Genomic DNA, 14,142 nt, shown 5'->3' on the forward strand with positions numbered 1-14,142 from the left:
CATGAATTAAACAAAGAAGTCAAAGATATGTCACCGATGGAGAGACGCTGGGGCTAGCTAACACCCGTTGACGAATGACTACTTAGCAAAGTCCCGCTTGGTTTAAAAGTAATAAATGTTTAATATTATTTTCGCTATAATGTGTACTCTGCGAATAATATTATATGTATACGTTGTTGGGGCCTGCAACGTTACCTCAACGCTCGTTGGTTGTTTCTGTCTGGCAAGATCACATGATCCGAGGATGTCCAACAGTCTGTGATCGTTAGCTTGTTAGCTGCGTTAGCACCGAGCTTTAGGAGTACACCAGGAAACGGTGTGACCTTACGTTACTCGAGGAGCTGTCAAACATATACATTACTATTATTTCCGTTATTGCAGCAGCGGTCTGGCCCAAACTGTAAGGTACGTTACTAACAATCTCGCTTGCAAGTAAACCTGAGCTAGCGAATTTAGTCTATTTTCTTAGTTTAACTCCAGTTGTGTTCCCTTGTTTTCCTTTTTCATGTTAGCCTAGCTTAGCTAACACCTGGCTGGCTGATAGACCTACAATTCAGACTCTCTCTACTAGCATGTTATAGCTATTAGTTTAATATTGTGTTATATGTCACATGCTAACTCTTTATACCTGATTGTGCTCACAAACAGTGTATTGAACGTTTGATAGCAGATTATGCTTTATTGCGATAGGGCTTTTCAGCTATAACTGCTGTCCTCTCACTTTGCCATCTGTTAATCAGGAAACTGATTGCTTGTCACTGTGTTACAGCTGGTTGAACGTTACTTACATGGCTGCTCACATCATCATTAAACAAATGAGCATGTGACCAAAGAACAGTGTCTACAGCACATGATCTGGACAAGTGGAGGAGGCCAAAATCAATCAGGGGTGAGACAAAAAGGCTCAAAACATCCAGCAAAAATTTAATTTTTGCAGTAAAATGGTGATGTAAAGATAATAGAAATATATATTTTTGCTCATTGTATCTCTCCATTAGGTAAATTATTTCAAAGTGGTCGATCGGGAGTAAATAGCCATGACAACAAAGACATCCCTGCTTAAAGTCATTCTGCTGGGTGATGGTGGTGTAGGAAAAAGCTCCATCATGAATCGTTATGTTACCAACAAGTTTGATGCACACCTTTTCCACACCATTGGTGTAGAGTTCCTCAACAAGGAACTTGAGGTAGATGGCCACCAGGTTACCCTACAGATCTGGGACACTGCTGGCCAGGAGCGCTTCCGCAGCCTGAGGACTCCTTTCTATCGTGGCTCTGACTGCTGCTTGCTCACCTTCAGTGTAGATGACAACCAGAGTTTTCTCAACTTAGGCAACTGGAAGAAGGAGTTCATCTACTATGCAGATGTCAAGGAGCCAGAGAAGTTCCCATTCGTAGTCTTGGGCAACAAAGTGGACGTGACAGAGAGGCAGGTGTCTACTGAGGAGGCTCAGCAATGGTGCCAGGAGAACGGCGACTTCCCCTACTATGAGACCAGTGCCAAGGATGCCACCAATGTAGCAGTGGCCTTTGAGGAGGCAGTGCGTAGAGTGTTGGCATTGGATGAAAGAACGGACCACCTCATCCCCACAGACACAGTCAAGCTCCACAGAAAGCCTCGCTCTGCTGCCACTTGCTGTTCATAACATCCAGGAGTTATCACTAACATTAATTTGCTGTTATGCCTGTTATGTGATGAGGCTGTAGGTTTACAATGCTGAAGTAACCTCTTATTTAAACAAATAATGCTACTGGCTTTATGTTTTCGTATACTGTTGAAGGTTTGATAATGCTAATAGTTGGACTTCTGTTTGAAGAGAAGAAACACTAAGTTTCTAATTACAAATAAACATTAAATGACTGAATCGTTCACTCAGCGCTGCCACGGTTCAAAGGCTAGGCTTTGGAGTGGTAGCAGAGGCCCAAGACTATCTGTGGGTAAAAATATGTCATAACAGAGCAGGGGCAATGTATTTGAAAAATTTCACTTCCCTCTCAAATGCTTAAATGTTCCCTTCTGTCATGAAGGCAAATTGTAATGTGACTCTTTAAAATATGTGTTTAGATGTGTACTACCTTGTGAGTGGGATTATAACAGGGTTTCTGAACTTCACTCCCAAATGTAATAATGCAGATAGTGATGACCTGTATATTTATATTCAGAAAATAACAGCATAATTCAATAATTTATGCAGCCCAATAACCTTATTTCTGATTATTAATTATGAAGTAGCTAAGGCACTACTTTGTGTAACTAACAAATGAGATGTGTCGTGATTATTGCACCTTTAGGTCTTGTTTGTGCACATTCTGCATAGTGAATAGATTATGGTTATATGCTGGAAGCACTGAGGGACAAGATCCCTAACAGAAGATAAATATTAAAGCAAAGTTAACATGCATGGCATATGGTGTATTTAAGTTTCTGGAAACTTTTGTATTTTATAAACTCTTTTTACCTTGAAAGTCACTGAATGAGTATTTCCTTGAGGAAATTGTAATGAGATGGCAGACATGGTTGAGTAAACTTTTTTCCTCATTGTTTGTTTTAAATAATGATTTTGATTTACATTACATTAACATTTTTTTATACTTACAGTTGAAAGTATTTCCCCACAGCTTAATATTTGAAATGGTGAACCATTCATTTGCCTAAACCATTTCTCATTCAGATATCATTTATTTTCAAAGTTGTACTAGTATGCTAAATGATAAATAAACCCCCTGAGAATTGTCTCTTATAGCATGTTTTGTAGCCTGAAAACTCTGATAAGTTTGAACTGAACTGAATGTTACCATGATATAATGCCAAAAAACGGTAGATAACACATACCAAGTACCTAACTATGTCACGGCACAAGATTGTGTTTATTAATCGAAATGTTTTTTTTCATTATTGGTCAAGCGCTGGACAAGTTTTTATGCCTTAAAGTCTTATGCTGATAATTTAACTTACAGTAACCTTAACCCACAGCCCACCCCATGCAAGAAGTAAAGAAACAAACATTACATTAAAAACTACATCAGACAGGAAAATGTTTTATAGAAAATCCACATATGTGTTGAACATTCGTCAAACAGGAAAAGACAAACATAGACATCAAACACGTATGCAGGTAGGATATATATACAACAAATAGACGAGATGCATTCAAATCCTTGTGCATGTGAAGTGGTTAACTCAGGAGATGTTTCTTTCCAAGAAACTGTACTTTCCTCTCAAAAGCTGTGGAGCGGATTGGTGCATTGATTTCATAGAATGGATTCATTGCAAACTGGAAGACAAAAATCAATGATTAAATCAAACACTGAAGGAAAAAAAAATATACGAAATGTTACCTCAAGTTATTCTAATCATATGGAAGACAACTTACCTTAATGTATAAATCATATACATCATTAAAAAAGTTTTTGATTCCATCTTCTTGTCGCACATCATGCAGCATGATGAATCTTATATGTACGGCAAATAATTAAAGAAAAAAAAAATGCAATATGCCAATAAATTCCTTGAATATAACTATACAGAATGACAACAATGTGACAGACTTCTAAAAAAAAGAATCACATTATACTGGAAATTAACATGTTAGATAATGGCAGTAGGACTACAGCTAACAATTATTTTCATTATCAATAAACCTGTTGATTATTTTAATAAAGTGTCGTCTATAAATTGGTTTTGTTCAACCAACTGTCAAAACCTCAGATATTCAATTTACAATTATATAAAACAGGTAGGCAACAAATCTTTATGTGCAAGAAGCTGGATTGAGAGAATCTTAGGCATTTTTGCTTGATGAATAACTAAACACTTAATTGATTATCAAAACAGCTGATTCATGTTCTGTCAATTAATAGACTAATTATTTAAGTTATCTTGCATTACTTTATCCAAATTACAGATATACATATACTAGCCATGTCTTTTCTGTCAGTAAACTACAACATGGCAACATTTTAGCAATTTTGTGATTGACATTACCACAATTAATAAAAATAAATAAATATGTATACAAGTAGTCTGTGAGGGAATAAAAAGGGAAGAATCAAATGGAATAGAGAAAAAGGATATGTCCTGCAGTGACAAAGGCAGAAACAAACCACTCGTTGAACTTGTCCACAGTTTTTAAGTACATGTTGTTGGACAGCCACATGTTTTCATCCACCAAATCCAGGGCTGCGTGTGCAATGAACTGGTTCAGGTGACGATGGTCATCCTGTGGTGAATTAAACAAATCTTATCAAACACGATAATAGATTAACAGACATTATCATATCCTATAAATAACTAAATGCTTATACTACTTACTTTAAAGACAGTTTAGTGTGGTCACATGCTTCATAGATTATATCCTGATTGTTATGCTGTAGTCTATGGCTAGGCTAATGAATAACGCGTATCATTATTTTCTTTATCACTGTTACTGGACAAGAAAAGTTGTACTGGAATGAATGCTAGTGTTATTAATTAAGCCATATTACCTTTGATTCAGGCTTCCCAGATGGAAGGAACTCCATCTCAAACACAGGATTGTCATGGTGACCAACCATGACAAAATAAAAACTTCCAGACATCGTTTTCCCTTATTCTTAGCAAAGCCAAACTGTCCTGAAAACAATTCAAACCAAACGAAATAGGTTGATCAATTTAATCTTCCCAAATGTCAGTGTCAATATCACCCAAAGGATTGTGAACCTTTCAGCTAACAAGCTAACGTTAGCCGCAGTGCTCCACAGACGATTGGCGTCGTTTAGCGTTGACGTGATTCTTGTGAGACTAAAGTAAACGTATTACGACTTGAAAGATTATAAGAATGCAAAGTAAATACAAGAAGGGAAGCTTATTACTTTGATACAACCGACTTTGTTTTTACCTGTTAATTTTACTTCCTGGAGAGCAGTCGCATAAAGATGACGACGTGGTCAATAGCAAATATATTTATCAGTTATCTGCTGTAAAACGGTTTAGCGACAATTGTTTTTATCCTAGCTTCATATAAATATTATATTATTGCATTAAATATATGACAGTATATGGAATACTAATAAAGAAATTGCTGATTTTTATTGTTACGTCATAACTGTGGGCCACCCCGGAACACAAATTTCTGTTGACGGATTTAAATGTTACAGGCACACCTCCTGGAAAGGGACGCCGAGACGCTTTCTGGTCGTTAGGCTGGTAACTGGAGAAATTATTCTCTTTTATGAGATGCCTATCAGGTGTTAAGAAGACAAATTGATAACAGTCTAATACCAGGTAAGAATATTTTGAAAGTTGTTGAAAACTGAGGGTTTTGTTCTCTAGCTTGCCGTGCTGTTGTCTAGCTACTTTTGTTTCTCTTCTGTCAGGACCCAACGTTAGAAAACAACATTCGACAGTTATGTCCTCGGCCAAGGAAGACACGTTATCCCCAGATGAGCTGAGGAAAAGACTATATCAAACTTTTAAAAGTAAAGGAGTGCTTGATACACTCAAAGTAAGTTGTTTCTTGTAGCCCAAGTCTAACGTTACTAACCTACGCGTTAGAAAGAGTTTGGTCTTCATCCTTCTTGTTCTCTTTCACTCTTCTGATCTGATTCAGACGCAGCTGCGGAATCAGCTCATCCAGGAGTTAAAACACCCACCTTTGACTGGAGGAGAACCAGTTCCTAGACCAGTATCTGTGAAATCTGAACCCCTTTTGGTCTCAGCCTGTAACAGCATAGTGGCTGATCATCTCCGCATCTCTGGGTATGAGTACAGCCTTTCTGTATTCTACCCTGAAAGTGGCCTGTGCAAAGACAAGGTGAGCATGTCTACTGCATGCCTGCAATGCTATTTGTTTAATTTACTGTACATTAAAGTGTAAAGAACATGATTGCAGATGAAGATTTTGGTCTGTGATCCATTTCGGCAGGTTTCCACGAAAGGAGAGCTTCTTCGGCTTCTTAGACTTAATCCTGAATCAGCCCTCTACAGATCCCTGGTAATTAATAATATGATTTAGTATGTAGAATATTGTTCTTGAAATAAGTAGAAATAAGAAATAAATCTTGTTGGTAATAATAGCGTCATTGTTTTGTTTTTTTCCAGTCTTCAAACAAAGAGAACAATGATAAAGGTATGTACAGAATTCTGTTCCTTTTAATAAAACTGCTTCTGCCCCTAAGGCCTGATATATTTTCTTTTTGTCTTGCAGGGTTCCTGATCAGCCTTCTAACACAGCTGACACACCATTATACCCACGGCCTGTGCCATGATGCTGACACTCAGACAACCAGCATAGCGAGTTATGGAGAGTCTCTTGGTATGATGAAATCAAGTCTTAAATTGTATTCCACACACATGCCTTTCTTTGCACAGTTTTTAAAAAAATGTTTTCTTTCTTCCGTACGCAGTTGAGAAGATGAAAATGATTGATAAGGAATACGAGAGCTTCAATTACAGTGGGGACAAATGGTTTTCCTTCCAATCAAAACTGGCTGCATATAGGAAAGAAACTGAAGCACAGATGCAAGCAGAAATGAACACAAAGGTATTTTTTTTCTACAAAGTTAATGAATCAAAAACCATATGAGCAGGTATGAAGCACAGCTGCATACTCATATCTGCAATAAACAATGTTTTAGAAGGTATAAATGCTTTATGTTTAATGAGTGGGTAATATGTGCTCATGTAGAGTTTTCCTGCTGGTTAACTTTATGTCTTTTGTTTCTTAAGATGCAACATTTTAAAGATGTTGAAATTGCCAAGGTGAGGATGGAAGAACAAGCTAAATTTCATAAAGAATTTGATAAGCTGAAGCAAGAGCTGGAGAGGACTTATGAAATGAAGGCAAAGGCATTGATGGACCGGGAGAAAAATGCCATTGATCGGTTACAGAAACAACAAGAGGTAGATCACTACTATTATGATGATGCACTCCGTTTCTTTCTTTCAAGATAAACCTCAGCAAACATAATTTCTTTAAAATGAAATTACGGCAGGCTCCCAACATCACTGTATTCATTGGCATCATTTCCAATTGCTTAAATCTAAGATAGTGTAATTGATGCAGTTGTTCTGTTTCTCTTTTCTTTTAGATTGAAGAAAAAAATGTGTATATGCAGAGACAGTCAGTCCTGAAAGAAATTGAAACACAGCGGAACAGAGAAAATGAGCTGAGGATGAGAATGGAGGCTTTTGAAAAGTAAGAGCTTTTTAAAATGTTTTTATTACCATTCATTTTAGTAAAGGGGTGCTATGCTCCCTCACTGTGAACACTGGTTCATGGAGAACATTGCTGTGTTTGGATGATGATAGGACTTGTCAAATTCATGAGGAGAAGGTCAAGACCACTGAAGAGCTGCTGAGGAGGAGAGAACTGGCAGTGAAGACTATGGAGGACACATACGATCAAAGGCTGAAGAATGAACTTTCCAGGTATTTTCATGAACAAGATCTCATTTGTACAGTTGTTTGTTTTTTTTCTGTTTGGCTCACATTGTCACCACCAGTTAGACACATTCAGTTGGTTACACATGTGCAGTCTAATTTGATATATTCTCTCCTTTTATATTAGTTCACTTTAAGTTTAGGGTATTTAGCCTTCATAGGGATATTGTCATTGTGTGACCAGAGGGTGTCACTGTTTTGTAGGTTTAAAGTAAAAACAGTATCCTGTACCTACAATGCACACTGAAAATGTAAAGTCAAAAATTTCAGTCATAGATCTATTAAAATCTACAGCAAAATGTTTTTGCTCCAACTGTTTGAATGCTGTCAGTGAGCCTCAGAGTGAATTGTTTTCTTAGTGAATGGATGTCAGTAAACAAGTTGATATTGGGCACTTTACACATATTTAGACCCCAAAGAACAAAAAGTGAATTTCTGTGTTAATATGCTTATCATACTTTTTATTACATCAAAACTATGACTTATGCAGTTATATAGTCACATAGTGTGTATCTACAGACTTAAGACTGGTTGGCTGGCTTTTAGCAGGTATGACTATGGAGTAACATACAATAGGGGACCTGATCATCCACTTGACCAAATGATACATTGATTTAACAAGTCTTTAGATGGCAGCTGGTTTGGTTTATTACTCTACACCCTTCTGTGATAGGAAAAGGACACATGGATTTTAAAGCTATTTTGTGTTGATTTAGTTTCAGAGCTCTTTTTGATTGTTGTTGTTCTCATGTCTTTATAAAATTAGGTATCAGCACGAGTTGAAGGAGGACTTTATCAAGAGAACAGAAAAACTAACAGAGAATGAGAACAGAAACCAAAGTGAGTATTAAAATTAATGCAAGTTACTGACTGGTTTGCTTTTAACCATGTTTTGATCACGTTTACATTCTTTTTTTAATTTCTCAGTGGAAACTGCTCGTATCCAAAAGGAGTCATCTGCAATTAATGCCAAAATCGCGGAGCACAATAGAGCATGTTCAGAGCTGAGGCGGCTGCAGGTAAACAACACAACCCCACATTGGCACAATATTTCTGTCCTACTAAATAATTGAACACAAAACTTCAGTCAGTGTGATGAGATCTTGTAACAATTGTATGGTACACAATGTAACTGATTAATAAAGTCTCCAGCTTTATTTTGCCTGCTCTTTTCATGCCTCTTCTGTTGTTTTCCAGGTTGAGCTAGACACATCACAGCAGCAGATTTCTCTGCTGACTCAACAGAAGGAGCTGTTAAGGGAAAGACTGGAGACCATGAGTGACTACCCCATCTTGAAAAGAGAGAAAGCAGAGCTGCAGGGGCAGCTGCGGCTGCTAAAGAAACAGCTGGAGGAGTCCCAAGAGGAGAACCGGCTTCTCCATGCAGGTGAGGATTAGCTGCTGTTCCCAAGTATTTGGAAGTACCTCCCAGGAGGCTTAGCATGCTGTAATTTCCCTATCCAATTTACCAATTAGGGAATAATAGAATCAGGCTTTTCTGTCTGTAATACATGTACAACTGATTCCTTTGTGCCTGGGAAATTTAATGTCTAAGAGTTATTGTTTATAATATGTAAATGTAGAAAATCGGTACCTCGAAATATTCCTTTTTTATAACTGAGATAAATCCGGTTCTTATATTGCATTCAGAGTGCTTGAGTCTGGGCTCATTGTGAGCTGTGGGAGATGCAGTGTACTGTGAAGCATTCATGTTAGTCTGTCCCACTGCTTCTGGCTCAGCTGAGTCTTTTTGAATGTGTCTTGCCTGCCAATGTGGGGCCTCTGTGCTGTGTTTGTAGCTCTGCAGACAGGTCTCTAAAAAGAAACTAGTGAGGGAATGGGGATGAGAAGTGGAGTGAAGGGGAGCAGAGAGCACTGTGAGCAGAGACAGAGGGCTCCCTTTACCCATGGCAGAAGATCAAAATTTTACATCTCTCTGAGGGATACAGTATTATTCCTGTTTGAGGATGGGGCAGGGGAGCAGTGGGACTCTTTCCTCCTCACTAACAAAAGGCAGCAACATGGTGCTAAGTCCCATGTGCTGTACTCTCATGCCGGTCATATCCATATAGCCAAAAATCTAAACTGGACACCGTAAATCAGAACAACATCTACGTGTGTCACCAGGTGCTTTTTCATCAGATAGCTTTCCCACTGAAATAGACACGGTACTGGCAAAAATGATGTACTTTAAGATTATGTTTTGACTTTGATAACCGGTCTCTCAGATTTGGGCAAGCCGTCCAAAGAGCAGCTGGCCTTGCAGACGGAGCTACGGAGGCTGCAGAGCGCTCGCAGACTGGATGAGGAAGAGTTTGACAACCAGAAACAGGTGCTGCAGGCACAGCTCCAAAGTGAGGTCAGTCACATCACAGCCTCTCGCTGAGTGTGGGAAACTATGTAGTCAGCTTTTCTTTTTTTCATGCAGTTTTTTTTTTCTCACCTTGGGGAATTTCTTGTATAATAGGGGTTTATCCTTAATTCTGGGTTTCCGGTATACTTATCATATATTTTGCAAAGATCTTGTCCTGTGTGCAAACAATACAACAAGTCTGCTGTTTTCTGCAGGTGGAGTGGTGCGCTCAGCTCAAGGCTCAGTTGATAGAGTGTGAGGAGAAGTCACAGTGGATGACTAACCACATTGACGACATTAAGATGCAGCTTCGCCAAACTCAACAAGGTACCCCCTGACTTGGCATGCGTGTATGCCACGTCTTAGTGTGATTAGTCACTTCTAATCATTTCTGTATGCAGTTATATATGTTACAATCAGTAATACATAACTTGTGTAGTAAACTTTATTTCTGCTTTTCATAAACCAGCTTCCTTTCTTGGATCATGTTGTTCTATTGACCATTAAATCTTATAAAAGGGAAAATATTATAAAATAATAATAAATATTAAAATGTTTTATAAACCTCAGCCACTCCCCTTTTCTTTCTCAAAGGAAGCCATGTTACAGTAGTAGCAACCAGATCCATGTGTAAATGCATGTAAAGAGTTCTTGGAAATTAGTTGTAGCAACACTTTTTTCTGATTTATGCTCTTTAATAGTGCTTTGTCTTCTGTATTAGTATTCAACTCTCCTCTTGTTTGCTTTTCCTTTTCTTTCCCATTTCTTTTGTGTAACCCATGCGATGGTGGCAGCTCTTGAAAATGAAGTGCTGCGTAACCCCAAGCCCTCTCTTGTCGATCGCTCAGTACTGGAGCTCAGTGCTGACAAGCTGGTTCCCCCTGACATCTATGTGGACAGAGCTCTGCTGAGGGCCAGGGTGGGTTATGATGATGTTTGTGAAGCAGGTGGGCCCTTGCGAGGACACAAGTTACCTTGGAGTGACTCTCCTGACTCCGACATGGAGCTGGTGGCTGAGGCCAAGGCTCGGATCCAGGAGCTGCAGAAGGAGGCTGAGACCTTGGAGGAAGCCTACAGGAACTACCAGCAGAGGGCAGTGCGCTCCACCATCTCACACATGCTTCCCCCAAGACCTCTTTCCCCACAACGAGCACATCCTTCACATCGCCCTGACTCTCCTCTAAGAAAACAAGTCTCTCACCATTCACACACCCACTCACCCCACACATCAAAGGTCTCACACAGACCACTGTCTCCACAAACCACCAGAACCCCCTCCTCAGCACCCTATGACACCAGAAGCACCGTACTACCTGCACAACCAAGAGTGACCTTCTCAGAAGACCATAAACAACCCCAGTCCACAGTTTCCCCGGACCACGGTCTCCATTCATTGACTGAACCTCTGTTTCTAAGACACGGACACCCTGAAGATGGAAGCAGCTCTCCATCCAGACGTCTATCCTCCACACCGCATTCTTCCTCCAGGAAAAAGCTTCAAAGAGAGATCTCAGAAGGTATCTTCAAAAGATGCTTCACCCTGTGAAAACACTTCAAAGGGGATTAGATCTACCAACCTCTTTTAACTGTCAAGAAATAAGCAATGAAATAGTTTCATGTTGTCAGCGCTCATGTACTGCACATTTAACACTTGCAGTATATATTTAATTTTAAGGTTCCAGAACGTAAAAAAAACAGTTAAAACATTCAAAACAGTCATTACACACCTTTTTCATGTCAGTCTTTGGATTATAATCTTATTGCCTAACATGAAGTCTTTGCCCCTGATAGAAGCAGTTGTGTCTCCGGTGGCGTTCCCAGAGCTAGTGTCTGACAGACAGCTCCCTCGCGCCCCCCACGACGAGGTGGCAACCTCAGGTGACTTTTCCTCTGAGCTCAGTCCACCTTGGAGTCCTCAGCTCAAGAGCACAGCACGAGACCAGTCCAGGTACCATCTGGCATGGTTGCGGCAAGGACATAACATTTTTATAAACTTTTAGCGATAGTGAATACTAATGGCCTCATGTTTGCCCCCTGTTTCTGTCAGTCCACCAAAGCTACAGCCTGAGTTCTCCAGCTTGGAGTCTTCCCCACAGCCTGAGAAAATAAGCCTTGAAGATCTCACAGGGATTTTGTCAGGTACTCTAAACCAGTATTTGTTGGTGTTTTTTCTTCATTTTCAAATTACACTAAAATATAACTCAGTTGTGTTCATTTTAATCATAAAGTTTTGAACCCTTTAATTCACCGCATTGTATTTAATGCATATACAAATATGCAAATACAACATGGGAGTGTGATTTGCACTGTATACTGGAAAAGCTGTTTGGTCGGGTCATTATGCTTGACATAAGAATTGTGATCAATGAGGGAACTTTTAATCTGTTGGCACAGTTCAGTTGCATGTCATTTTACTGTCTGGAATCAATGGAACAGAGATAATGAGCCCTCTAGGTATCCATTTCAAAAGCACAATTTCCTTAATAATCAGCACCTGCAGGTTTTCCTAGTGTGCCTAAAGCTTTCATAGCATTTTCTCACAATGTTCTTAGTGATGCATTAATGTATGTAAAAGTGTTTTTTTCAGTTTTCTTTATTATTACTTTAAACAAAATCCCAGTAACATAATGGGTATATCCGGTATGGAGGTTTTGGAGTTTGGAAGGTCTGTTTTTTAATGAGTGTGTGACTGGCCTCCAAAAGTGTCCTTTCAGTGGCCCTGCACAATGGTGAAGATGAAGGGCAGCTGATTATGTATTCTGTGCCGGTCCTCTGGCCCTGTTGCATTATGGTGGAGCATAAAAGATCTCTTTGTGCATGTCTCCCTTCAGAGCCCGGCCACATTCCAGAGCTTCTCCTGGACACTGCCGTCCCTCTCTCTGAGAAGGCCCCTGATGGCCCCACTGTCCCCCGCCCACAGGACCTCCCAGAAGACCCAATAGACTTGCAAGCCCAGGCGGGTGAGTCCCCAAGTTATTGACGCATCAATCTTGACTGACCCCAAATGACAAGAATGGCCACCTTCTACTGTATACCATCAGTCTGACTGTGTGAATCGCTCATATTTTTGCTCATATTGTAGCCATTCTGGATCACATTACTTCTTCTTAAACCAAAATAAAGAGATAAATTGACAATTGATTTGATCCATATGTTTTATAGAAGTCCCACAAACCTCAGGTGAATCTGCTAGGGAAGAAGATGATGAGGATGAGGAGCAGAGGTGGGAAAGGGAGCGAAAGGTACGACAAGAACGAAGGCAAGTGGAGCAAGAGGAAGCCAGAGAGAGGGAGCTACAAGAACTTGCAAGACTGGAGAAAGAGATGGTAATGGTTACCTTGCATCAAGTTCTTCTAAAACTCCTCTTTCTGATCTTTACATATTTATGACTACCAAGAACAGGCAGCCTAATTAAATTAATATTGACAACAGTATCTATGTCTAAGCAGCTTTTGCAACAGGTGGAGCAACCAGGACAGGAAAAAGAAGAAGAAACTGGAATTAAGAAAGGAGGAGATGAAGAGCAGAAGCAAGAGGCAGATAATGTTGGGGAGGAGTCTAAAGGTGAAAATCCATTGGAGAAATACATGAAGATGGTCCTGGAAGCAAGAGAGAAGCAGCATGCACAGGTGAGTTGCACGCACATTTGTCTGAGACTCCTGTAGAACTTTGCTTTTGAGACTTGACTTTTAGCAGCTGCCCTGTGTGTTAAACTGAGTGGGTTTTATCCCAGAGCCCTGGAAGAGAAGAAGCAGGACATACAAGCGAGGCCAAGAGTTTGTCTGAGGAGAAAGATTACAGGTAACTAAAAACAGTTGACTAGGCCAGACACAAAATAGATGAATAGGTTTATGTCTTTACTTATGAATAAAGTAACATAGGTTTTCTAATTCAAATGCTATGCTGTTACTGTAGGAAAGTTTAATAAATGTGTAAGCCTACGTAATCCTCTTCCAAAAACATTTAATTTCTTTCATGGTTTCTCATCTCCTGGTCTTTTTAATGTTATTTGTTCTGGAATTATGTTGTCTTAAGGATGAGTTAATTGAGAAATACTGTAATATTTTGGGTTTTTCTGTCCCTTGAGGCTTTCACCAATTAACTTGATTTTGTTTTCCCAGCATTGCAGCATATTCACACAAGGATGAAGATGATGATTTCTGGTGAGCTGGTTGTCTCAGAGTGCTATCATAAACTGCTGAATTACACAAGCCTCTGTAGTATTGTACTGTTTTAACAAGTGTGAAGCATTTGTTTATATTTTAAGATTTTACTTTTCAGTATGAATATTTGACACCATCAACTACATGTATGAATAAATCATATTGGATTTTAAATGTTTTTCTTTTGGATTGATTGTACACCACCA

The 14,142-nt window shown here is 39.3% G+C and overlaps 3 protein-coding genes across 3 annotated transcripts; 2 read left to right on the plus strand and 1 right to left on the minus strand.

The window, feature by feature from the left end:
* The first annotated feature begins 48 nt into the window (after positions 1-48).
* Positions 49-2,736, plus strand: rab9a (RAB9A, member RAS oncogene family). Its single transcript, XM_044217804.1, has 3 exons — positions 49-405; positions 770-889; positions 999-2,736. The coding sequence occupies exon 3, from the start codon at positions 1,038-1,040 to the stop codon at positions 1,644-1,646; it is 609 nt and encodes a 202-aa protein (XP_044073739.1). The 5' UTR covers positions 49-405; positions 770-889; positions 999-1,037; the 3' UTR covers positions 1,647-2,736.
* Positions 2,737-2,849: 113 nt separating this feature from the next.
* Positions 2,850-5,011, minus strand: trappc2 (trafficking protein particle complex subunit 2). The gene is made up of 5 exons (XM_044217805.1): positions 4,878-5,011; positions 4,486-4,612; positions 4,076-4,220; positions 3,375-3,460; positions 2,850-3,275 (listed from the first exon to the last, which is right to left on the minus strand). Exons 2-5 carry the CDS (start codon positions 4,576-4,578, stop codon positions 3,177-3,179), a joined length of 423 nt encoding a protein of 140 aa, XP_044073740.1. The 5' UTR covers positions 4,579-4,612; positions 4,878-5,011; the 3' UTR covers positions 2,850-3,176.
* A 100-nt stretch (positions 5,012-5,111) lies between these two features.
* ofd1 (OFD1 centriole and centriolar satellite protein) lies at positions 5,112-14,110 on the plus strand. The gene is made up of 23 exons (XM_044217785.1): positions 5,112-5,263; positions 5,356-5,483; positions 5,589-5,792; positions 5,904-5,972; positions 6,080-6,107; positions 6,186-6,293; positions 6,385-6,521; positions 6,707-6,880; positions 7,069-7,175; positions 7,289-7,408; positions 8,187-8,260; positions 8,348-8,439; positions 8,618-8,807; positions 9,649-9,779; positions 9,989-10,100; positions 10,568-11,290; positions 11,565-11,721; positions 11,821-11,912; positions 12,605-12,733; positions 12,936-13,099; positions 13,223-13,402; positions 13,507-13,574; positions 13,895-14,110. The coding sequence occupies exons 2-23, from the start codon at positions 5,388-5,390 to the stop codon at positions 13,938-13,940; spliced, it is 3,201 nt and encodes a 1,066-aa protein (XP_044073720.1). The 5' UTR covers positions 5,112-5,263; positions 5,356-5,387; the 3' UTR covers positions 13,941-14,110.
* Positions 14,111-14,142: the final 32 nt, after the last annotated feature.

Source organism: Siniperca chuatsi, linkage group LG12, assembly GCF_020085105.1.
Source record: "Siniperca chuatsi isolate FFG_IHB_CAS linkage group LG12, ASM2008510v1, whole genome shotgun sequence".
NCBI lineage: Eukaryota > Metazoa > Chordata > Actinopteri > Centrarchiformes > Sinipercidae > Siniperca > Siniperca chuatsi.